Genomic DNA, 27,251 nt, shown 5'->3' on the forward strand with positions numbered 1-27,251 from the left:
TCACCCCCTATAGCTACTCCCCTGGGGAAGGGAAGTACTTGCTCCTGTAATGGAAAAACCATCTTGTGCCTCCATGTTTAGGTATGGCCAAGTAGGAGACTATGAGGCTATACACCAATCTGTCATAACATTAACACCAATTACCTAATTCTGTATGGAGTAAGTCCCCCTCGTGCTGCTAAAACAACTCTAGTCTGACCTCTCAAGGCATGGACTTCACAAGACCTCTGAAGGCTTCTTGTGGCATCTGGAACCAAGACATTAGCAGCAGATGCTTCAAGTCCTGTAAGTGGTGAGGTGTGGCCTCCATGGATCGAATGTGCATCAGTGAGCCTTGGGTGCCCATAACTGTGTTGCCAGTTTACCGGTTGTCCTTTCTTAGTCCAATTTTAGTAGGTATTAACCACTAAAATCAAGAACTTCCATAAGATCTGCCATTTTGGAGGTGCTAGTACCCAGTCATCTAGCCATCACAATTTGGCCTCTGTCAAAGTCCTTCCATTTTTCTGCTGCCAACCCATTAATTTCAAGAACTGCCTGTTAATTTCCTCTCTAATATATTCCACTACTTGACAGTTGTCATTGTCACCAGGTAGTTTTAATATCATGGCTGCTGGGAGTATTATAGTGTCTGATCAGGCTTTGTTTAACAAGAGAACCTTCTTTCCCTTTAAATTATTTGACTGTAAAGTCGTCTGATCAGAGAAGCTCAATCTCACTTTTTACCTCTTGCTGATTTTTTCTTTTGGTGTCGGCAAAATTTTAAGACCCCTTTGCAATTTTTTTTTATTAGGTCTTAACTTTAAGTGCTTAACATTATCAGATTGATTTTTGTAAAAACACACGCTGAAAATCTTAACGAGGCACAATATAAGTGACACTATTTTATTGTCACCAAAGTGGCAAATATGCCGATGTAATCTGGTTCCAATTCACATTACCCCAAGAAGATATTTTAAAACTGTAATCAATTTTATATCATATCATCCGGTGACATCACGGAGCCGTGGTGGGCAAGAAATGTAAATCTTAATATAAATGCTTCAGCTGCACTTCACAAAGGAACTTTATTTTTAGCATAAAGAGGTCAAGGCTTTGTGATTGTCCCACAAATGACCAATATAGGGAGAAAATCATAAAGAAATTGCTGCTAAGTTCATTGCGCATTCATTGCCCATATTATGGGTCAGCGAATGTGGTACAGATTTGTGAGGCTGCACCCATAGCCAACTGTACACCCATGAAATTTTTATATTTTGACAGGCACCTTTACTTCACATAGGAATAATGGAGGTAGAAAAATTGCTTGTAGAGAAAGATATGGTGCCTCACTAGCAATATATAGCGCCACATGGAAGGCATGCACAGTATATCATGTTTGAACTTCGTCTAGACTTGGCGACTGGTGGGACATCTAACTCCACTTCGAGAGCTATGTTGCTGACTGAAGAAAATGCTTAGGAGAGATTTTAGTCACTCCAAACCCTAGACCATTACACAGGGAAGACCCAGGTAGTCTTCAGCATTTTATTACAAGGCGGATTTGTTATTTAAAGTACTCTGCAGGGGAGGGACTGGCTACTCTAGGGAGGGTCTTTTGACTGTAACTTGCTCCAGTCATGGGTGAAACTATCTGAGTTGCAGACAGAGCAGCTGCTATAGGGCCCAACAACTGAGGGACATTATTTTCACAAGGTGCAGTTGTATTAATGCAACACCCTTGTGTGGCTTATCCCTGTTCTGTAACATCACTATGTACCTTGTCTTTTCCTGTGACATCACTGTGCGCATAATTCCTGTACTATGAAATCCCTCATTGTCAGATGATACTATGACATCACTGAGTAGTCTGTACTGTGACATCACTGTATTATCTATATGCTGAGGAAAAACTATGTGCATTTTCCCAGTACTAAGAGATCACTGAGTAGATTATCCATGGACTGTGACGTTACTTTGGATATTATCCCCATACATCCCTTTGCACATTACAGAAGACACATGGTTCAGTGTAGAGACAAAAACAGTCATAAGCGTTTAATGTTCTCAAATTGAATGTGTGACCGGGCCCGCTGCACTCACATGTAACGGGGCCCGGCATTGTCACTCCACTCACCCTCTTAATTTGTGTAGGGCACTGCTCGGGCCTTATGCTGGAGCGCATATGATGCAGGTGAGTTGAGCGCTCTGACAGGGTCCGGTATGAAGTGCGGTGACAGTGCCGGGCCCCATTACATGTGAGTGAAAACTGGGGGAAGTGGGGGACATTACTAGGGGCAGTGGGGGACACTACTGGGTCAGTGGGGGACACTACTTGGGGCAGTAGGGGACATTTATAGGGGCAGTGGGGGGCACTACCTGCTGGGTCAGTGGGGGACATTATTAGGGGCAGTGGGGAACATTACCGGGGTCAGTGGGAAACATTACTGTGGGCAGTAAGAGACATTACCGGGGTCAGTGGGGGACATTACTGGGGGCAGTAGAAGGACATTACAGGGGGCAGTGGAAGGGCACTATAGGGCACTATAGGGATATTACTGTGGGCGCTATAGGGGGGGGAATTAGTGGGGGGGAATATTTTTATTACCAGAGACCGGGGTGTAACGATCGTGGTCACAGAGGGTGCGACTGGGCGCGGCGTGGAGGGTGTAAGGAGGTTCCCCGATCCAAAGTTTGCCCTGGGGACCATAGAACTCTAGTTACGCCATTGCTGATGCTTCTAGCATTAATTACTACTGAAAACATAAGATCATTATGTACCCAGCTGGTGGCCATGAGGAGGGATCAAGCGGCCCCCTGGGCATTGGCCCACCAGGAAATTTCCATGTAGGGTCTATGGCCAGTCCACTCCTGCTAACTGCTCAATCCTTATCTTCCCCGACATCTGCCATTGAGGGAGAGTCGGGAGGTCCCCATGCACATTAGATGGTTGAACGGACCCTCCAAGATCAGTGGGTTCAGCCTAGTATATACATGGCTAGTTTAACCTAATCCATCTATAATTTCAGAGAAGGCAGAAAAGCTTTCCTTATGGAGGAAACAGTAAAGCTGTTTTACCTAAAGCGAGTGTTCCTTCTGCTTTAAATAAAATACACAGCACAATAAGTCAGCTATAAACTGTAGCCCAAAGTGAAAAATTCACCCCCAGTTATAATAAAACATTACTGACCTAAAATATATGAACACGCCGCACACACATTTAAGAATGTACATGGACAAAATGCATCCATTAAACTGGATGAAAATACATTATGTATAGGGATAAAAATTCAAGAACTCTTCGACAATAGGCAAGTTCTTTTAGCAATGATGAATGAGCCACCTAAGGCATATCATTTAATTTCAATAAGGAAAATATAAAAAAAAAGCACACACACGAAACATCGAGCGCTGGAAATGTTAAAAATAACTGTATTGTTAACAAGAATTATGACTCATTTTGTACTATTAAATTTGGTCTAGGTGGATTTGTGGGGTATTGCTTTTATAAATTTGCACAGGCCTTATTTGAACTTACCATACATATTTTTGACAGGTAATCTATTCTTAACGAGAAGGACAAAGGCCTACAGGGCATCTCCAAGAGTCAAAACTTGGACTGCTCTGTTGGACTTAATGTAGCCCAAATTTCCTATAAATGTAGTTCTTATTTGAGCCACTTCTGCTTAGGGAAGAGGGTTACTTTACTAGCTCTCTTTAAATGCTATAGACACATTTAAGTACATTTATGTTTTATTATTGCATTTTAATTATTTTGGGGTAATTTTTTTAATTGGTCTTAATTAAACATTTTCAACAGTCTCTGCAGACTGTTGCTTCTCCTCAGGAATTCTGTCAGCACTCCTCTGAAGGCTTGATCTGTGGGCCTTAAGCCTCATGCACACGACCGTTCTGTTTTTCGCGGTCCGCAAACCGCGGATCCGCAAAAACCAGAAGCCGCCCGTGTGCCTTCCGCAACTTGCACAACGGAGCGGGCGGCCCATTGTAGAAATGCCTATCCTTGTCCGCAAAACAGACATGTTCTATTTTTTTTTGCGGGGCCACGGAACGGCGCAACGGATGCGGATAGCACACGGAGTGCTGTCTGCATCTTTTGCGGCTCGGATGCGGACCCGAAAAACGGTCGTGTGCATGAGGCCTTATCTTTACTTTTTTAAAGGGATTCTCCTAATAGGATGCATAGTATTGCAGGGGTGACCAATGTTGCCAATGAATTCCAATGGAGTGCCTTCAAAAAGTGTCAGCTCACATACTAAACCACCAATGCATTGTAAAGTTGACACATCTTGAATAGTGTTGAGCGCGAATATTCGATATTTAATCGTGAATATCGACACTTTGAGAATTTGCGAATATTTAGAATAAGGTGCTATATATTCGTATTCGCGAATAGTGTTGAATATTCTAATCGCAAATTTATCAAAAATGTTATTACATTGCCGATTTTCGTAATCAAGTAAACAATGACTGGAGATCACGAATTTTCGAATTTGACTATTTATGGCGAATATTCAGCCAAAAATTCGCTAAATATTGCAAATTCGAATATTGCCTATGCCGCTCATCACTAGTCTTGAAGAGCGGTACCTGTCCCCTATGTCCATCCTGTTCTCTTCTAGCCATATTCTTTTGCTAGACCTCTAGCTTTCCTACCATGGAGTCTGAGGTCTGAATTGACTTAAGGGGTCTGTGGTTTTAATTAATTCTGGAGCTGGTAGTCTTGGTTCTGAATTCATTTTTGGCATGCGAGTCTTGGGTATTAATCTATTTTGGAGTTCTGGGTCTTGAGTCTAAAAGTATGAAGGTATGAGTCTTAGGTCTGAATTCATTTGGCGGGTCTGAGTCTCAGGTTGAGACTGGGGGGGGGGGGGGTCATTTTGAGAGTCTTGAATCTGAATTCGGTCTGAATTGATTATAGGGGTCTGAGTCCAGGATCCAAATTCATTTTGGGTCTTAATTTATTCTAGGGGTCTCAGTCTGAATTCATTATCTGTGTAAGTCAATTTTTGTAGAATTGAAATTCATTAGAATCAGAGTTTCTTGAAATTCTATTCAGGAGAATTTTATGAAAGAGAGAGAGCACTTTTGATTCAGGTAGAAGCGATTCACACCTTAATTGAAATTCTTAGAAGATTCTGACAAATTGGACCTAAATGAATTTTTTTAAATCGTTCATCTCTAGTCTGAATTTATTTTAGGCTTCTGAGTTTCAGGTCTGAATTCATTTTGAGGGGTCTGAGTTGTTCTGCGGTCTGAGTAACTTCTGGGTAGGGCTGGGTTATTATGACAAAAAATGAAAATCGCGATTAATTGAAGATGTCGCCTTGATTTCGATTATTGATCGATTATTTGGGGGGTGACTCAGGACGTGACTTGGTGCGTGGCTTAGCAAGGAGTGTTATACGACATCAATGGTTTGATCATATTTTGAGCTCTGCGTTTTTTTTTAAAAGGCGATTTATTTTTCTCTGTTGGGGATACTACTGTGTACTTGTACATGCGTTTAGGTATGAATTGGCCCACATATACCCCAGGCAGGGAAGGCTGTATACTGGGCTGGCCTGGCCCACATATACCCCAGGCAGGGAAGGCTTTATACTGGGCTGGCCTGGCCCACATATACCCCAGGCAGGGAAGGCTGCATACTTGGCTGGCCTGGCCCACATATACCCCAGGCAGGGAAGGCTGTATACTGGGCTGGCCTGGATCAAATGTATACCCCACGCAGGGAAGGCTGTATACTGGGCTGGTGCTGGGTGGATTCCTACTGGTTGTTTGCATCTCATCCGCACCTCCAGAGCAGTGGAGGAAGTAGGGAAGCCGTCCGTCCCCTACCCGTGACTGGACTAATGTAAGAGGCCCTGCATCTGTGGAACAATATCATTGGCAGCCTGGAGCTTTGTGTGGTGGAAAGTGTCTAATGACTCCAAATCTGCAGTGCTTGGCTTCTTACCCTGGTGCTAGGATGCACTTCCAGTTCCCGGAGGTGGCCGCAATGACTGGCCCATACTTGTAAGAGAGCGCATGCCAGAAAGATGCAGTTTAAAAAGGACACAGTGCTGTGACTACCCCATTATGTTCCGACGTGGTGCATGTTTAACCCCTTAGTGACCAGCCTATTTTGGGCCTTACTGACCAACTGTTTTTCTTATTTTTTTTCATCGTCGGCCTTCCAAGAGCTGTAACTTTTTTATTTTTCTGTCTATGTAGCTGTATGAGGGCTTGTTTTTTGCGGGTGCTATTTTGGGGTACACATAATTTTTGAATAGATTTTATTAACTCTTTCAGGAGGGAGATGGCAAAAAACATCAATACTGTCGATGAGTTTTTACGTTATAAATTTTGCGACGTTCATTTTTCAGCATAAATAACATGATGTCTTTATTCTCTGGGTCAGTACAATTACAGTGATACCAAATAGATATAGGGGTCATTTAACAAACAAAAATATGCCTAAATTAGGCATATTTCTAGCACAGATTGCAGCGCAAAGGTCCTTTGCACCACAATCTGTGACTTCTCCCGACTCACGCCAGGTCTAAAAAAGGGGGCGTGGCATGGGGGGGGGGTGACAAGCCGGTAGGCCCATCTCATTTACTATTTTCTACGCCTGTTTTAGGCATAGAAAATTATTGAAATGTAAGACAGCTTGGAAGCTGTCTTACATTTAGAAGTGGCTGAGTATCCGCTGAAGTTATGTAGTGACCTGCACCTCTTCATAACTCCGGCGGATCCACCGCCAGGTATAGGGGTTATTAAGAATGGCATCTAAAATTCATATCTTAATAAAATAAAAGTTTTATTTTATTACCTTTTACTACTTTTGTGCAATAAAACCCCTTTTTATTAAAATATGCATCACCTCATCCTAATAACCATAAGGCTACTTTCACATCTATGTTTTTAATCCAAACTGAAAAAACCGACATAGGCAAAGTGCAGTGCTGGTCGGTTTTATTTATTTTTTTACTTCTGGGGGTCGGAGTCAAAATCTGGGTTTTAAATTGATTTGAGGGTTTCTGAATTTATTTTGGAGGTTTAAGTCTAATTTTGAGTCTGAATTCATTTTGGGGATATGAGCTTGGAGACTGAATTTATTGTGCTGGGGTCTGAGTTCATTTTTGGAGTCAAAAGTCCCCTTTCACATGAGCGTGTTTTCCGCTCGGGTGCAATGCGTGACGTGAACGCATTGCACCTGCACTAAATCCTGACCCATTAATTTCCATGGGTCTGTGTACATGAGTGTTGTTTTTCACGCATCACTTGTGCGTTGATTGAAAATTGCAGCATGTTCTATATTCTGCGTTTTTGACTCTGCCCTGGCTCCATGGAAGTGAATGGTGCTGCGTGAAAAACGCATTGCATCCGCAAGAAAGTGCGATGCGTTTTTCACTGATGGTTGCTAAGAGATGTTGTTTGTAAACCTTCAGTTTTTTATCACGCGTGAAAAATGCATCAAAACGCATTGCCCCCGCGCGGAAAAAAAATTAACAACGGAACGTAATCGCAGACAAAACTGACTGAACTTGCTTGCAAAATGGAGCCAATCTGTCACGCTCATGTGAAAGAGACCTATGGTTACTTTCACACCTCCTGTGTGAAACCTCGGCATGGCTGATCCGGCAGACAAACAGAGGATCGGCTGGACATAAACATAGAAACATAGAATGTGTCGGCAAATAAGAACCGGCCGGTTCTCCACTTACCTACTGGAATGTGTTCAGATCTCCGCTGGACACCATTATACTTAATGGGGCTGACGGACATTCGGTCCGCATCCTGCAGCGCCAGATCTGGAGAATTCCGGAAGGCTGTTCTCTGCTGGAACAGCCTGCCGAATTTCAAACTAGAGATGTGAAAGTAGCCTAAGTCTTGGGTTGAATTAATTCTGGGAAGGTTTTAGTTCATTTTGTGAGTCTGAGACTAGGGTTGACGTCATTCTGGACTTCTAATTCTTGGATGTGAAATATTTTGGGGGGCTGAACTGCTTTGGAGTCTGAGTCTTGGGTCCGAATTGATTTGGTGGTTGAAGTCTGAGGTTGGAACTTATTTGAGGTGCCAGAGTTTAGTATCCAAATTAAATATATTGCTCTATGTGTCATCTAAATATATTTTGGGGGTCTAAGCCCTGCATCTCCTTTGTTCTAGTGATGGGGAGGGAGGGTGTTGTTCCCAGTTATATATCCATTGATTTTCCATAACTTATTTAATGGCTTCCTCTTAAAATTCTTTTAACTTTCCAAAGATTGCCTTAGCATGCTGCTTATATGACTGGTCAACTCTGCGGGAATTATTTGAGAAAATTAGTGAGAGCAAAAATAGTTGTATATAGCAACCGATCCATTAATGCATCTTTTAATCCTTTAATTGTGAATAAATGCATATATGCATACTAAAGGATGTACAGACTATGTTATCAGAAGCCTAGTGGTGGAAAATGTACCTCTGGTATTAAGTGTTTAGGGAGGGGGGGCATTGCATTTTCAAGTGTTTGGGGCTATGGTAAATGACTGAATTTTTGACCCAGGTAAAGTAAACTCTAGTAACGACGTAAAGGGAATGTGTCATCAGAAAATGACCTATTTTTTTTAATCACATTTTTATGTTTAAAGGGGTTGTCTCGAGAAAAATATTCTACAATTTTCAAACTAGCACCTGGATCTGAATACTTTTGTAATTGGATATAATAAAACATTTTGCATAACCGCTGAGTTATTTAATAAAATGCATCTGTATAGCGCTACCGGCTGTTTGTTCTTTTTCTTATTTCTTTGTCCTGCTCACTGAGAAGGCCGCACATGCTCAGTGTCATCCTTCAACTGCCTCCTGAGCTGTGATAGGGAGAGCATGGACACGCCTCCTGAGCTGTGATAGGGAGAGCTGAGACACGTCCCCTTAGTTGCAGCAGAACAGACCCTCCCCTTCAGCTTTCAGCTTGATATAAATCTAGCAGAGCAATGAATGGGGAGATCTCTGGATCCATGTGAGGTACAGGGCTGGTTCTATAGACTGTCATGTACTATATGATGTCTGATTTTCATGTTTTACATTAGTCATAGGATAACCCCTTTAACATATTTTTAAAGTTTTTTTAATGATGTTATTTTTAATTTTCCATGTCAATATCTATATTTAAACAAAAACCATAAAATCCTGCAGTTTTCACACTGGCCACAAAGACTAATAACTGGGGCCACTTCTTAGTCTGTACAGATCACTTTACTGCAGTTATCTGCTTATCTGTCATTCTCATCCTGCCTGTAAAGAAATTACCTCTGCGTATAGATAAGACAGGATCCACCATTCATGATAGGTGATTGTCAAAGCTTATCTGCTCCCTCCTGACCTCTGCACAGGTCACAGAGCATGCCTAGAAGACTCTCCTATAGAAGTCAATGAGGTCACCTCCTGTCCATTGTGTCTATGAGGCTGCCGTAAAGCTTTTTTCTTAAAGCTATTTTCCTCAGCCAAAAGGGCCACCCCCATAATCATGTTTAGGAAATAGAATTAATATATAATATATTTATATTATAAATTTGCAATCAGAAAATAAAAACAAATTTGAAAATAAAGGATATAACTGACAGATAACATTTTTGGTGACACATTTCCTTTAAAAGATCATCCACCAAACTCCTTCACAATAACAGTGCAGGATAACAGATTCCTCTACATCAGCCTTATTAATTTAATTAATGAACACACTATTCCTGTATTATCATAAGTAGGAGCCATAACATCTTCCACTATATATTACATTGTTATCAGGCAATTTAAAGTCTACATTAAATCCTTTATACCGTAAAATCACATTATAAAAAAAAAAAATCTGTGTAATTTAAAAGCGCTTAAACCGGTTATGTTTTTCCGCTTCCTACGAAGATATTTCGACAGGTATGCCTGCAGTCCTGCGCTCACTTTATCATAATATTCCCATATATCAACATTTCAAAATGTATTATATGCACAGTGTATTTCAGGCACTTGATAAATTTTGTCCTTATGTAGCCGGAGCACCCCTCAAATATTTTGAAAGTAATAAATTGCTATAATCAAATCTAATTTTTGAAAAATACCTGTGGGAGCCACAAACAAAAAAGACCGTCTTGTAAGAGAACATGATAAATAACACAGGAGGCGGTAGTTTATTATAATCAGTTTGGCATTGAATTACAAAATTAAAATTATATAGCCCTTGATAAGTAACCCTGCCCATGTACACGATCAGTGGAATTATGTTGACTTATTTTGCATTTCATAAGAACAGTTCAAAGAAATATAATGGGGAAAGGGAAAGATTTATCGCAATGGACCCTGCAGGAAAAAAAAATGTGTAAAAAAAAAAAAATCCATTCATTTCGGTTTAATAAGAAACCTGGCATAAGAATGATTTGCTTAGAACTCATTAGGCCTAAAACAGTTTTGAAAAGTGCTAATGTACCAAAGGGGACGAATATATAGTAAGGAAATGAAATCACATCAGCAACATCGGTGAGATCTATGGGAATATATACACACTGATGTAGAAAATATTAACATGTTAAAATAACTGTGGCAGTAAACATTAGATTGACACTTAAAGGGACACGTCTGACAGAAAGAGGTATTTTTTAAGTCAATCTTCATTATTTCAAATTTTTCCACTTTTGTTTTTGCCAGTACTATGCCATTGGAAATGAAATACAGAATATTGTCTTCCTGTAGCATTCAGCACAGACAGATAAACCTCCTATATCGACAGGGATCCCGTTGTTATATTGCAGCTGCTGTGAGGGAAATATGTTATCTGCTAGTATAATAGTAGGTGTAGAATTTAGGATGACAGCACGACGGCCCTGTTGTTCTCTTGATCGGCCCGCAGAAGAGCCCTGCACTGATCAGTGTAATATGTGATGCTCTAGTTTAATCGCCACAGGAGGAGAAGCTCTCTCTGGCCACAGTGATGGTCTGACTGAGAGAGTTAAGAGAGAATGTCTGCCATATTAAACGAAGAGGAAGTTAAAGAGCCAGGGCAGGAAGTAGAACACATGGAGTGACTTCAAATATTATACCCAGAAAACCATTCAACCGTTGTTTGTAGAAAATAAAATAAAAATAAAAACATAGAATATTCATGTAAGCTGTTAATATGTGATAAAATAAATATGGTAGTGTCCCTTTAATACAACAAAAGGTTCAGCTGTGAATTTAAGACGATAAGTTTAAAGACCATGGGGCACATTTATCAAGACCAGTGTTTTAAGCGCCGGTCTTAATAACCCCTATACCTGGAGGTGGATCTGCTGGAGTTATGAAGAGGTGCAGATCACTACATAACTTCGGGGGATCCTCCTCCACTTCTAAATTTAATACAGCTTCCTAGCTGTCTTACATTTAGACCATTTTCTCAAATCTTGCCGCAAGGCCGCAAAGACCTCCGCAGTGCTCATACATTTTACGGTAGGACAGAGGTTATATTGTTAACAAGTTTTTCAAATGAATCATGTTCAGATACAGGAATCCAAACCCGATCCGCTCAACACTAATGACCAGCTTGACATGATTTTGCGTCATTGTGTCCCAAGATGACTATCCTATAGTTATCTATGTGAGGCCACCCAGTGGCTGTTATAGGTATTTCAGCCTGTCAAGAGTTTTGCTTGCATGTTGTGATGTTGTATTGAATTGGTTTCCTTAGATCAGGGATCAGCAACCTTCAGCACTCCAGCTGCTGTGAAATGACACCACCCAGTAGGTAAACATCTAACGCCCAAGAGCTTTCTGAGAGTTGTAGTTTTTGAACAGCTGGAGTGCCAGATGTTGCTGATCCCTGCATTAGATGTTAGAGTCCTTAACCAAACTAGAGCTAAGGTAAGGGTCTGGACACATCTTTACGTCTGCATGACTGGGTGGCCAAGGCTCCAAAATGGCTGTCATTGGTTGCACCCTCTTGTCTCCATTTACATGAAGAAAAACAGCTCTGGAGAACAAACTGCTGCTTTAATGAACTGAATATTGTGCAGACTAATGGAAGAAGAAAATTCATAAGCACATTGACTAATATCCTATTAAAAATAGATGCATACTTTATAGTTATTTTCATTTAAATTACCAAAATTGGGACATTTTAAGCCCCATCCCCTGGGAAGATCAGTTGCTATGGGCAAAACCTTAATTTTAATTTACTGCGGTTTTGATCTCCCCCGAAGTATCTATGTGCAAAATGAAGAAAATGAAACCTGTCTTGGGGTTTTTGGGTGTTCGTGTTCAGTACTTACCAACAACATGTTCTTTGCATTGGCACTGGCCGGCGATCTGATGACATGAAGGATTTCCATTGATTGTTCCGGTTGTGTTGCAGTGACAGGGCTGGCAGCCGTCGGGGTTGGACTCTTGTAAATTGTAAAATCCGTCTTTGCACTGATCACATCTCCTGCCCCAGACATTCAGTTTACAAGTGCACTGACCTGCAAGCTGTAAGACAGAAATGTAGGTCGTAATTAGCGTTGAGCAAATTGAACTCAACGAGGTAGAATTCGATACGGATTTCAGGGAAAATTTAATTTGCCGTGAAGTCGAATTTCCTCGTGCTTCGTGGTAGTGAATAGACCTGAATGGCGGGTAAAAAAAAATGATACTTACCTCATCCGTTTCAGCGCGAAGATTGAAGATATCACACGAGATCTTTTGCTTTGTGACGTATGACGTCACCGGCCGCTGTGATGACGTCATCACAGGCGGTGCTAGATGTTGCACTAGATCTTCAATTAACATGTCGGAGGCCAGCTCTTTGCAATCAAATGGATGAGGGTAAGTATGATTTTATTTATTTATTTTATTTTTTAATTTTACACTGTATTATTGGTGTCAGATGCTGCGATCAGCTATGAACGCGGCATATGAGGGGTACAATGATGGGGGCAGCGCAATCGCCACTCCCTGCTATTACACCCACTACTTACAAAGAAGTGCGCTTCGTGATGAAGTAATTTGTCTCAAAGTGAATTTTTTAGTAAAATTCGGTGAAGCAGCCGAATCAAATTTTACAGTACTTCGCTCATCTCTAGTCGGTTAAAATTCTACAAAAATGACACATCTGTGCTCTGCACACACAAAAAGAGAACATTTACAGTAGATGCAGTAAAGGAAATGTAATCAGCGCATAAACAGTAATACCTGGAAAACTGAGACTATAGAGCAGATTCTTTACTGTAAGAGCAGTTAGACTATGGTCTCACTGCCAGAAGACGTGGTCAATGCGTTGAATACGTTCAAGAACGGTCTGGATTCCTTTTTCAAAAGTAAAAAGGTTGCAGGTTATGAGTGATACATTTCTGGAGCTGGGACTTTCTTTGGCTACTTTCACACTGCATGCTGCAGTTTTTGTCTGGCCACCTCTCGGGATGTTTGCCATGCTGCTGCCGGACCTCCGACCTATCCCTATTATAGTAAATGGGGCCAGAGCGGACTTCCGACGGCACACATGGGCTAGCTTTATTACGGATCCGGCAGGTTGTTCCCCTGCTGGAACAGCCTGCAGAACCCTGGTAACGCTAATGTGAAAGCAGCCTTACAGGGATCTATTCTGATTGCCAGACTTGGAGTTAGGCTGCCATGTCACAGCTGTGCTGCGTCTTGGATGCAGCCATAAACTGATTTAGAAAATGCACACGGTTTTTGCAAAAACTTACCTGCAGTTATGGTGGATTTTCTTCCAGCAAAGAGAAAACTCACAACAAAACTGAATGACATGAATTATAAACTAGAGGGACATTCCTGTAATGTCATCTGCTGTGTGTTTTCTCTTTGCTGGAAGAAAATAATGCACCATAACTGCAGGTATATAAAAAAAAAACTGCACGCGTTTTCTTATACGGTTTTTGGCCGCATCCAAAACCCAGCACAGCCGTGACGTGTAGAAGCACCCTTAGGGATACATTTTTCCTCTAAATTGGGTTTTTATTAGTGACCATCTCATAGGGGTTTTGGCTTCCTCTGGAACAACATTGTATCTATTTATATATTTATAGAGAAAACAAAAGAAAGCAGCACCATACCTATGAAAAAGAGAGCAAGGGTACTCACCATCAGTGATGGCCAGTTCACATTGTTCGCCAGCGAACATATGCGAGCTGCCATCTTCACTCACAAGTCCGGCGATGCACAGGTAAGCCCTTACCTGTGCCTGTGCTGCGAGCCGGTCTGAAATCAAATGTGGTCACCGGGAGCAGGCAGTTCCGAGAACAGCCCGATGAAGGCCCCCGGCCTGCTCCCGGTGACCGCATTTGATTTTAGACCAGCTCCCGACACAGGCACAGGTAAGGGCTTACCTGTGGATCGCCGGACTTGTGAGTCAAGATGGCAGCCCGCATGTGTTCGCTGGCGAACAATGCAAACTGGCCATCACTGCTCACCATTTCAGGGAAAACTAATTGGGTACCACGAAGGATGCAAAAATTTGGCTTCGCGGCAAATAGAATTTTCCCTGAAATTCGTATCGAAGTCCTCTTCGAATACATCGATTCGCTCATGTATTGTAAGAGTATTTTTAAGTTACTGATTGGTTCTCCCCTTCTGTTTAATACTTTGTGTAATAGTTTATAAGTTTCCCTTGTAATGAAGTGGGTTAGAGAGATTACCCATCCCCCATTGTGCTGATAAGACCACATTCCTGAGTGATCTCAGAGACATGCGTGCTGCATACTGGAGGAGGGGCTAACAGGTTAAAACATTATGACACACATTCTCTTAGCACACTCCACCAGGCCCTCCATTCTAGGTGGGATGTGAGTATGATTGCCCTATCTCTCTTGTACACCCTGGGATGTCGGTCATGTGTTATAAAGGGGTAGACAGCCATGGGTTATAGCATGATTGACGTCTCCACCCCATTTAGGCTAGTGATGTTTTTTCCCTTTTTATTATTCTGTATATGATTTCTTTGTGTTATTGTATATTTAATCACTTTGTAAAGTTTCTCAAGTCTTTAGAATTCATTTTACATTACAGCTCAACACTAAAAATAATACATGATATTCCACGGCGCTCTCAAAAGAATTAATTACTAATGTTCTTTATTTACCAATGCAATGTTTGAGTCCTTTTACTTGTGTTTGAAAAGTCCCAGTAAGACAACTTGAAACATTGCGTTATTGAATAAATAACATTACTACTGAATTATTTTGGTAGCACCATAGAATTTCTTCTAATATATATATATATATATATATATATATATATATATATATATATATATAGAAAAAAAAAAAAAACAGCAGCACACTACTAAATTCACTAAGACTGGGTGAACAGGTGAATGTGTGACAGGGTCAAATACATGACGCCAATACTTTCTATTAAGCAGGGGAGAAGCTCTTAGCGCATATAATTGATCAAAAATATGTCGGGCCCATCTACCAGACGTCAAGGTAGCTTCTCATTAGATGGGACCTACTCTAACATGTAGTGTCCAGCTCCATTGTTACTCTGATTAGAAGCACCAGGGGGTGGGCGGGGAGTGTTAAGTTCCAAAGAGGATGCCTATTCCTCTATAATGTATACATACAAAAAAGCGGAACAGCACCTCCAGAGACAATCGCAGGTGCAAGCTACCAAGCAACAATGCAGAAAAACAAAAAAAGCAGCAGTATTATTGGCGTCATGTATTTGACCCTGTCACACATTCACCTGTTCACCCAGTCTTAGTGCATTTAGTAGTGTTCTGCTGCTTTTTTTGTTTTTCTGCATTGTTGCTTGGTAGCTTGCACCTGCGATTGTCTCTGGAGGTGCTGTTCTGCTTTTATATATATATATATATATATATATATATATACTGCTCAAAAAAAATAAAGGGAACACTTAAACAACACAATGTAACTCCAACTGAATCACACTTCTGTGAAATCAAACTGTCCACTTAGGAAGCAACACTGAGTGACAATCAATTTCACATGCTGTTGTGCAAATGGGATAGACAACAGGTGGAAATTATAGGCAATTAGCAAGACACCCCCAATAAAGGAGTGGTTCTGCAGGTGGTGACCACAGACCACTTCTCAGTTCCTATGCTTCCTGGCTGATGTTTTGGTCACTTTAGAATGCTGGCGGTGCTTTCACTCTAGTGGTAGCATGAGACGGAGTCTACAACCCACACAAGTGGCTCAGGTAGTGCAGCTTATCCAGGATGGCACATCAATGCGAGCTGTGGCAAGAAGGTTTGCTTTGTCTGTCAGCGTAGTGTCCAGAGCATGGAGGCACTACCAGGAGACAGGCCAGTACATCAGGAGACGTGGAGGAGGCCGTAGGAGGGCAACAACCCAGCAGCAGGACCGCTACCTCCGCCTTTGTGCAAGAAGGAACAGGAGGAGCACTGCCAGAGCCCTGCAAAATGACCTCCAGCAGGCCACAAATGTGCATGTGTCTGCTCAAACGGTCAGAAACAGACTCCATGAGGGTGATATGAGGGCCCAACGTCTACAGGTGGGGGTTGTGCTTACAGCCCAACACCGTGCAGGACGTTTGGCATTTGCCAGAGAACACCAAGATTGGCAAATTCGCCACTGGCGCCCTGTGCTCTTCACAGATGAAAGCAGGTTCACACTGAGCACATGTGACAGACGTGACAGAGTCTTGAGATGCCGTGGAGAACGTTCTGCTGCCTGCAACATCCTCCAGCATGACCGGTTTGGCATTGGGTCAGTAATGGTGTGGGGTGGCATTTCTTTGGAGGGCCGCACAGCCCTCCATGTGCTCGCCAGAGGTAGCCTGACTGCCATTAGGTACCGAGATGAGATCCTCAGACCCCTTGTGAGACCATATGCTGGTGCGGTTGGCCCTGGGTTCCTCCTAATGCAAGACAATGCTAGACCTCATGTGGCTGGAGTGTGTAAGCAGTTCCTGCAAGACGAAGGCATTGATGCTATGGACTGGCCCGCCCGTTCCCCAGACCTGAATCCAATTGAGCACATCTGGGACATCATGTCTCGCTCTATCCACCAACGTCACGTTGCACCACAGACTGTCCAGGAGTTGGCAGATGCTTTAGTCCAGGTCTGGGAGGAGATCCTTCAGGAGACCGTCCGCCACCTCATCAGGAGCATGCACAGGCGTTGTAGGGAGGTCATACAGGCACGTGGAGGCCACACACACTACTGAGCCTCATGTTGACTTGTTTTAAGGACATTACATCAAAGTTGGATCAGCCTGTAGTGTGTTTTTCCACTTTAATTTTGAGTGTGACTCCAAATCCAGACCTCCATGGGTTGAAAAATTTGATTTCCATTTTTTAATTTTTGTGTGATTTTGTTGTCAGCACATTCAACTATGTAAAGAACAAAGTATTTCAGAAGAATATTTAATTAATTCAGATCTAGGATGTGTTATTTTTGTGTTCCCTTTATTTTTTTGAGCAGTGTATATATACCTCTATCTATCTATCTATCTATCTATCTATCTATCTATCTATCTATCTATCTCATATCTATCAATCAATCAATCTATTATCTATCCATTATATTTCTATCCATAGAGATAGTAAAAAAAAAAGCAGTACCATATGAAAGAGAGCAAGAGTACTCTCTGTCTCTATATTTTCTATCTATCTTTATGTCTGTCTATCAATCTTTCAAAATCTATCTATCTATCTATCTTATATCTATCTATCATCTATCTACTATCTATTTAATATCTATCTATCTATCTATCTATCTATCTATCTTATATCTATCTATATATATCTATCTATCTATCTACAATAGAAATAACAAATCATCATGGTCTCAGGACCTCAATCTTATAAATGTCTTCGGCGCCCCATGGGTTAAACCAATAGTTCATATACTGTTAAAGGGGGGCCAGTTCTTCTTTCTTATCTGTAATAATCCCTTTTTGAAGAATTAGATCCATTTAGTGAAAATTGACTGTTCCTCTGTCAATTCAGCCCTCAGCCTAGCAGGTTGCTTTCTCCATGTTCCTCTGGCTGGGAAATCACAGTGTTGTATCATAGAATCAACTATTGATTTCTCTTTGCTTCCCCCGTTTCCTCCTTTGCGTCTTCTCTGTCTATTTAGCTGGTTTATGCCACAGGCACAAACACTGTTTTATGGTTAACTATCTCTGACCTGCTTCCTGGTATGAAGGTTAAATGAACGTGTTCCATAGATCCTTTCTAAAGGGAAAGACTTGGAGAAATGCAGCTATATAAGGATAAGTGCAGATCAGCCAAACATGTGAACAGAAGCAAACAAAGAATTAATCACATTCCCATCAGTTATGAAAAATACCTAAATGAGTGTTTAGCCCCATAAAGTGGTCTTAAAGGGACAGTTCCAACCATTTTATTTTTTATCAGATATTAAAACCTACTGTATATCAGAACATTTTATATAGTAACATAGTAACATAGTACATAAGGCCGAAAAAAGACATTTGTCCATCCAGTTCGGCCTGTCATCCTACAAGTTGATCCAGAGGAAGGCAAAAAAAACCCTGTGAGGTAGAAGCCAATTTTCCTCACTTTAGGGGAATAAAAAATTCCTTCCCGACTCCAATCAGGCAATCAGAATAACTCCCTGGATCAACGACCCCTCTCTAGTAGCTATAGCCTGTAATATTATTACACTCCAGAAATACATCCAGGCCCCTCTTGAATTCCTTTATTGTACTCACCATCACCACCTCCTCAGGCAGAGAGTTCCATAGTCTCACTGCTCTTACCGTAAAGAACCCTTTTCTATGTTTGTGTACAAACCTTCTTTCCTCCAAACGCAGAGGATGTCCCCTCGTCACAGTCACAGTCCTGGGGATAAATAGATGATGGGATAGATCTCTGTACTGCCCCCTGATATATTTATACATAGTAATTAGATCTCCCCTCAGTCGTCTACAATATAATTTTTGTTGTCACTCTATGTAATCTAGTTCCTGTTCAGAGCTGTTAGCTTCTCCTCTCTGGACTTTAACTTGGAGAATATCACATAAGGCTGGGGCTACACCTAGACTTTTTGTAGAACTTTATCGATTGATTTGATCACTTGCACAAAACTGCATACAAGTCAATTTACTGTTATGAGCTACAGCTGTCACTTGAAGTGCTAAAGGACAACTGCAAAGGGTTCATTACTACTAAAAAGGGTTAATTTAATGCTGTTGAGTCAAATGTGATTTATTGTTAAAGCACTTATTTCTTTATGCACTGTGTATACCTAATAGCAATTTATGGCCAACAAACAGTTAACACTGGCAGATTTGCTGCTATGCTATATATCCACTATGGAGGGAAACCCAACACCTTATTCTGCAACTAACTAATGTAAAATTCTCACTCGACCCGTATATGTTTTTATTGAACATGCCCCCAACAGTACTAAAGAAACATGTACTCTACTTAGTGCTTGATATATTGTCGGCAACTAGACGCCTTATAGCTAAATACTGGAAAAGGCAGGACATACCGACTCGATCTGACCTAATTTCCAGTGTCATGGATGTCAGACGAATGGAACACCTAACCGCGCTTATCAATAACACTACCGATAAATTTCATAAAGTATGGCAGCCTTGGGACACATTTACAGAGATCATTGTGTAGCATTCCTTTTCCCCTCCTCTACCCTCTTCTGTCTTGTCGTGTCTTTTGACCTTTGTAACCCCCCCTTTATATATTACATATGCCTACACGAGGACTGTTCTTGTCCAGTTATATTATTATTGGATTCAGCCTATTCGTTTGTAGACTAGCCTCCTCAGATCTACCTCTCTATTGATTGTGGTGTATACCAATATGTGTTGACAGAAATAGAACTGCTTGGTATTCATTTATAAAAATTGCAATGTCTAAACTTTTATGTATGCTGGTCTTTTGGATGTTAACAGATTTCACAAAGAAATGTATATTTTTCCTGTATACTTATACTTTCTTCAATAAAAAGACAATTATAAAAAAAAAAAACACTAGCAGATTTGGTTAGGTTACCAGGGTGATGGACTTGGTACGGCCCCTGGTTAGTTAGTGAGTCTTAGCAGAGCTACGGACAAGATCTACATGTGCAAGCACCTGCAAACAAGTTCAAAGTCCAGAGAATCTTTATGTCTGAGGCTACAGCAGTCAGAGGAGATCCTTTATCATCATATTAGCCCTGAAGGAAAGAGACAAGCCATCTTTGAAGGTCCGGAACCATACAGGCGAGGCAAGATAACGTCAGTGTCCCTGCAGAAGAAAAGCTTCCCCACAGCATGATGCTGTCACCACTATGTTTCACGGTGAGGATGGTATGTTCAGGGTGATGTGCAGTATTATTTTTCCGCCACACAGGCCAAAACGTTCAACTTTGGTCTTATCTGGCCAGAGCACCTTCTTCCACATGTTTGCTGTGTCCCCTACATGGCTTGTGGCAAACTGCAAACAGGACTTTTTATGGCTTGCTTTCAAAAATGGCTTTGGATTTGTGGAGTACACTACTAGTTGTCCTGTGGACAGATTCTCCCGCCTGAGCTGTGGATCTATGCAGCTACTCTGGAATGACCATGAGCCCCTTGGCTGCTTCTCTATTTTGTGCTCTCCTTGCCTGGGCTGTCAGTTTAGGTGGATGGCCTAGCCTTGATAGGTTTGCAGTTGTGCTATACTCCTTCCATTTTCAGATGATGGATTTCACAGTGCTCCACGAGATGTTATCAGCTTGGGGTATTTTTTTTTAGAACCTAACCCTGCTTCACACTTCTCCACAACTTTATCCCTGACCTATCTGGTATGTTCCTTGGTTTTCATGCTGTTTGATCACTAATGTTCTGTAACAAGCCTGTGAGGCCTTCACAGTACAGCTGTAGTTATACTGAGAAGTAATTACACACATGTGGACTCTATGTTGACTTCAAACATGCTTGCTACTTAATGTTGGTCTATCACATAAAATCCCAATAAAAGTACATTTAAGTTTTTGGGTGTAATGTAAAAAAATGTGGAAAACTTCAAGAAGTATGAACATGGGTGGACTGGCCATAGACTCTACAGGAAAATTTCCCAGTGCACTGAGGTCTGGTGGGCCACCCGAGCCCTCCTCACTGACGCCAGCCAGGTACGTAGTGATCAGATTCTCTCAGCATTAATTAAAGCTAACAGCATCAGGTACTTATGCACCTGACTGGCGGTCACAGGTGTCCTTCTGAATTCAACTATATCACCATCCTCACAGCTGCAGTATTTTGTGCAGCACCGTGGTATTTGTTTCTGCTGTGGTGGTATATTGTGCTGCACTACTGTATTGCTGGCCCTTCCTACAACTCTTGTCCCTGTCTACATGTGTTGGTACCACCTACTTATGTTGCCCACCTTCTGTCACTTTGGAGCCACCTATAACATGCGCCCACTTTTAGGCTTTTTTTCCAGGGCTTCTTAAGTCCCCAGTCTGCCCCTGGGTATGAATACATTTTCAAGGCACCTTGCCCGCTGCTCACCTCCTTTTAGAGAAAATGGCAAGGGCAATGTAAAAACGCCATTTGCGACTGGTATGAAAGTGGTCTAGGTCAAGAGGAATAAATGCGCATAACCCACTATGTGTGCTGTTTTATGGATCCATATGACAAGGACCTGTAATACGGCAGTGTGCATGAGCCCTCTTGTCACTTTAGTCTCGACTTTGCTTTCCACAGATCCTCAGCTAAGGGCGGAAAAATGTAAATTATGCACAAAAATTGTCTTATTCTCTTTGGCAAATTATTTCCAAACTGATCCCATTAAGACACCAATTAATTTCCATGAGTAAAAACCTTCCACCTTGTAGAGTTCTGTCTTTCTCAGGTCAGATCTTAAACCATGACTATGAATGGCTTCTTTCTGTAACATCTAATTCATCGCAGCTCTTACACTTCTGACTTATTAATCTCATCTTTAATCACTTTCTTCTGCAGCTGTCGCACCCTGCACCGCTGTTCATTGCTTCTTCACTCTTCTGAATGCAGGCTCACTATTGCAAGCAACCAATAAACACTGCAATTCATATGGATGCATCTATGAACATGTGTATGACACACTTCTAGCATGTGCTGTGGGGAATCCCACCAGAATAAGATCTTATGGGAATCAGTGTGAGAAATAGTGGAAGGGGTCCCAGTGGTCAGACCCCCAACGGATCCAATACTTATACTCTATTGACATAAATTATTGTTACAAAGCAGATGTGGAGTCACTGGAACTGATTTGACTTAGGATACTCTTAAGGGTATCATTTAAGTGGCCCAGTGGTCTTCACCCTTTAACACCTTAACACCTATACAGAGATCTAAACTCTGCTGCAAGGTAACCACCAGGCTGCTATCTCTTGAAGTAGTCTCTGCAAGTGACTTCTGACTCACGGAGGTCAAGAGACGCCTATGCAGAGCACCGAGGGATCAGGAAAGACCATAGTCAGGGACAGGCCGAGGTCAGGGCAAGCAGAGTTTGTGTGATCCAATAAACAGTCCGAGGTCAGGGAGGGCAGCTCTGGATCAGAAGGGAGATTAGGCAAACGTGAGGTCAGGCGAAGAGTGAAATCCAGGAAGCAGTTGGTACACAGGCAGATAAACGTAATTAGCAAACCTTTGAAGGAACCTAGCATACTAGAATCTATTCTTCAGGCACATTTCCACAGGCAAAGGTGCCTTAAGTACACCAGGGTAGCCAACCATTGGCTTGGGAAGATTAGGATGTGCATCTTTAAGAACTAAAGGGATCATATGTGCCATATCACCAGTGAGAGGCATTGCCAACAAGAATCAGGCTGTAACCTGTGTGAAGAAAACAAGTAGGGATACCCTGGTGACCAGGAAAGCCAGGAAGAAGGAATGAAAGACTGACAGGTCCGTGCTGCTGGAACACTGGAGCGGCAGAGCAGGTGAGCACAGGGGTGGACCACCGCCATAACAATTATAGTGCATGTTACGAAACAACTAAATATAATGCATTTGGAAAGTCTTCAGACTCTTTCACTTTTCTCACATTTTGTTATGTTGCTCCTTTTACTAAAATTAAAAAAAATCTAGTTTTCCCTTATCAATCTGCATCCAATATCCCATACTAAGAAAGTAAAGAAAGAACTTTAGAATTAGGACCCCTTCACACGGGCGTCGCGGGTGAGGACCGGATGCGTTCAGGGTGCATTGCCGGAAACCTGCGCGAGTAGGTACGCAATTGCAGTAAGTTTTGACTGCGATTGCGTTGTTCAGTTTTTTCCGCGCGAGTGCAATGCATTTACCCAGACTCTAACTTCTTCACTGAAGTTCGGGTTTGGGTTCGGTGTTGTGTAGATTTTATTATTTTCCCTTATAACATTGTTAAAATGTCCCTTGAGGGGTTAAAAAATAAAATAAAATTAACTCACCTCATTCACTTGATCGCGCAGCCGGCATCATCCTTTTTCTTTTTCTTTCAGGACCTTTGATGACTCAATCGTGGTGAGCGCGGTGACGTCAGCGCAGGTCCTTCTGAATGAAGATAGAAGATCCTTCTAACTTCATTCAGCAGGACCTGCGCTGACGTCACCGCGCTTACAACGTCAAAGGTCCTGAAAGAAGAAGAAAGAAGACGATGCTGGCTGCGCGATCAAGTGGATGAGGTGAGTTATCTTTTTATTATTTTTTTAACCATCAATTGACATTATACTTAGCATTCTGTATAAAAGAGTGCTATTATTTTCCCTTATAACCATGTTATAATGGAAAATAATAAAATCTACAGAACAACAAACACAAATCTGAACTTCAGTGAAGAAGTCCGGGTTCAGGTCTGGGTACCACATTCAGTTTTTTCTCACGCGCGTGCAAAACGCACCCGCGATGAAAATCTAGCTCTGGCACCTCCCATTTATCCTGATCTTCTTTAAGAAGTTTCTACACCTTGATTGGACTCACCTGTGGTAAATTCAATTGATTGGATGTGATTTGAAAAGACACAGCCCTGTCTATGTAAGGTATCACACCTGGCAATGCATATAAAAGCAAAAACAAAGCCATGAGGAGAGAAGAACTGCCTACAGAACTCAGAGACAGGATTGTGTGGAGGCACAGATCTGAAGAAGGATACAAAAAATTTCTGCTGCACTGAAAGTTCCCAAGAGCACAGTGGCCTCCATCATTCTTAAATGGAAAAAGTTTGTAAAAACCAGGACTCTTCCTTGAGCTGGCCACCCCACCAAACTAGGTAATCGGGGGAGAAGGGTCTTGGTAAGAAAGGTGATAGAAAACTGGTGAACCTGGCTGAGTTACAAACATCCTATGTGCAGATGGGAGAGGTTTCCAGAAGGTCAACTCTCAGCGTAGTACTCCACCAATCTGGGCTTTATGGCAGAGTAGGAAGAAAGAAGCCTCTCATCAGTAAAAGACACGCAAAAGCTGCCTGGAGTTAAAAAAATAATTAAATAAAAAGCAAACTGTGAGAAACAAGATTCTCAGGTCTGATGAAATCAAGACTGAGCTTTTTGGCCTCAATTCTAAGCATAATTTATGGTGGAAACCAAGCACTACTCATCACCTGCCCAATACCATCCCTACAGTGAAGCATGGTGGTGGCAGCATCATGCTGTGTGGGTGTTTTTCAGCAGCTAAGACAGGGAGACTGGTCAGGGAAAACTAAATGGAGAAAAGTACAGAGATATTCTTAACCCCCCCCCCCCCCACAATGCCCGGGCACCTTATATAGGTTATACTTACCCCGCTCCCCAGCACCCGGTTAGCTCCTGCTCCCTGCACGGCCGCTGCTGCATCTCCCTACTGTCACCCGCAATGCTAGGGAGGCTCATCCCCATCATGGCCTGCTATTGGCTGTGTCGTCCCCCACCTCCATCACCGGATGTTTTGATTTGCGCGATGGGGAGATGCAGTGCGGCTGTGCAGGGATAAGAGAAATGCGGGTGCTGGGGAGGGGGTAAGTATAATCTATATGAGGTGCCTGGGCATTGAGGGGGGTCATTATAGTGGTTGGATAACCCCTTTAATGAAAACCTGATCCAGAGTTCTCTGGACCTAGGACTCTGCTGAAGGTTCACCTTCCAACAAGACAATGATCCTAAGCACACAGTCAAGGCAACATAAGAGTGTCTTAGGTACAACTCTGTGATTGTTCTTGACTGGCCCAGCCAAAGCCCTGACTTGAACTCTGGAGAGACCTAAAAATGCCTGTCCACTGACGGTCCCCATCCAACCTGACAGAGCTTGAGAGGATCTTCAAACAATCCCGAAATCTAGATTTGCAAACTTTCTGGCATCCTCTCCAAGAAGACTGGAGGCTGTAATCACTACCAAAGGGGCTTCAACTAAGTCCTGAGTAAAGGGTCTGAATACTTATGTCGGTATAAAGGATTTGGAGGTCTATATCAAGAAAATAAGTTATGAATGTTGTAAAGATGTATTTAAAGAATTAATCAGTGCAGAAATGTAGACTAAGAAATCGTATATATTGATAAAACTTGGACGCTCACTATTATGGAGTGGTCTGAAATAATAAAAAAGATGATTTCCAATAACAAAGCCACGTTTGTGAATGAGCTATGTCAAGTATTAACTCTCAGACCTTTTGGAGTAAATTTGGCTGTGCTACATTATCGGACACAGCCTATAGAAAAGAGTAGCGCTTTTAAGTAGACCTCTTTTTTCCAAATCTTAGACAATCCCTTGAATACAATCTAACAAATAATTACCTTCTCACAATTTTGACTTTGGTTAGCCGTGCCAGCCTCATCACAGTCGCAGGGTTGGCATATGTCAATGGCAGATGGGTCATCCTCAAATTTCCGGTAGAAGAAAATTTTGCAAACTTCACAGTTTCTTCCTAGAAGAGATATGCAGTGCCTGTTTAATCCTGAAATTTATGAAAATTATCTGCTGGAGCCTGTTAAAAGGCGATATTCCTCGGAGGGAATGATAATTTTCTGAATGTCCATTTTAATGCACCTTTCGTCTCTACCTGCCAATGTAGTGATCCAGAGCATATGAAACTATGAACCTGTTTCAAACGGCGTTTTACTTCATTTAACCTCCATCTGTTATACAACCCAAACTTGTGTCTCTGGAAAGAAAGGCCACATAGGTGCAATGCTAGAGACCAAAATTCTCCATCATTACTGTGCTAGTCCTTGCTTCCTTATTTTTTTTTTTTCTTAAAGACTTTGCATTTGCAAATAGAAAAAAAACACCTGCAAAGTTATAATACCCGTTACATGTTGGGTTACAATATATAGATCTTTTTAACTAATGTGTAAAATAATTAATTGATGAGGTTTTCTGGAACTTTAATGTCACAAACTTGCACGTGTGAATCCACAGTACCACTTGACCAACCTCCTCTAAGGGCATTGTCTAAGTGAACCCCTCATTCTTCATAGTACCCCCTGATGGTGGGGATAGACTTTCCAGAGGGGAACACCAGGTCGCTACCTCTTGAGATGGATTGGCACACGAGGCAGCTGGTCCAGGTGGACCAGGAGGTAACAGAGCAAGGTACCAGGGGTACGGATGTAGTTAACAGGCTGAAACGTGACCAGGAGCGACAGTGCAGGACCAAGGATGAGGCAGAGGCGTAGTCGTACAAACAATGGGTCAGGGCAGGCGGCACAAACACAGGTCAGGCAATCGGGGTCAGTAACAGTAGTCGAGACGTAGCAGGCAAGGATCAGACAAGTAGCGGAATCCAAAAGACAAGCATGGGTCAGGAGAACAAACAAATTCACCTTTGCAGGATACAAGTACCTTTAATGCTCAGGCACCTGGGAAGGGGACTGGATCACTCATATGGGTGCAGGATGGCTGGGATTGGTCAAACAGGTCACATGTGCAAAATCTTTAAAGAACAGGAAGTGACGCGTGCCGAACCATAACGAGGTGCTACAGGGAACAGGATGGAAGGCATGCAGTGTGCAGGGCTGGAAGGAAACCACAGAGTGGATTCCAGGAAGGACGATGTCTGCAAGGACAGAGCTCAGGACCGCGGCAATGAATGGGAAGACACCTGCAACAGATCACCGCAGCTACCTGCCCCGTAATGCAGCCGGACACAGACAATCATGGAGGCAGCCAGGAAGGAGAGTGCTCACCCGAACACAGGATCACGGTGGTGAGTAGCGGTCAGCAACTATCATCACATTTAATACCGATAACATATCTTTATAGCTCAGGCATGTCCTCATATCTGGGCATATCCACACAAATTGGTCCTATCTTTATAGGTGTGGTGTATCCTCATAGGTGGGGGTCTATCCTTATAGTAGGACCTATCCTTATAGAAGGGGTCTATCTTTATATGTCGGTTC

At 42.1% G+C, this 27,251-nt stretch overlaps 1 protein-coding gene across 1 annotated transcript in view; it reads right to left on the reverse strand.

The window, feature by feature from the left end:
* USH2A (usherin) overlaps positions 1-27,251 on the reverse strand; it is a 1,179,609-nt gene that overhangs the window by 989,973 nt on the left and 162,385 nt on the right. Inside the window, exons 10-11 of the mRNA XM_040430191.1 lie at positions 25,644-25,774; positions 12,258-12,453 (exon numbers count right to left, since the gene is read on the reverse strand). Coding sequence (XP_040286125.1) covers positions 12,258-12,453; positions 25,644-25,774 — 327 coding nt within the window. The remainder of the gene's footprint in view (positions 1-12,257; positions 12,454-25,643; positions 25,775-27,251) is intronic.

Source organism: Bufo bufo, chromosome 4, assembly GCF_905171765.1.
Source record: "Bufo bufo chromosome 4, aBufBuf1.1, whole genome shotgun sequence".
Classification (NCBI taxonomy): domain Eukaryota; kingdom Metazoa; phylum Chordata; class Amphibia; order Anura; family Bufonidae; genus Bufo; species Bufo bufo.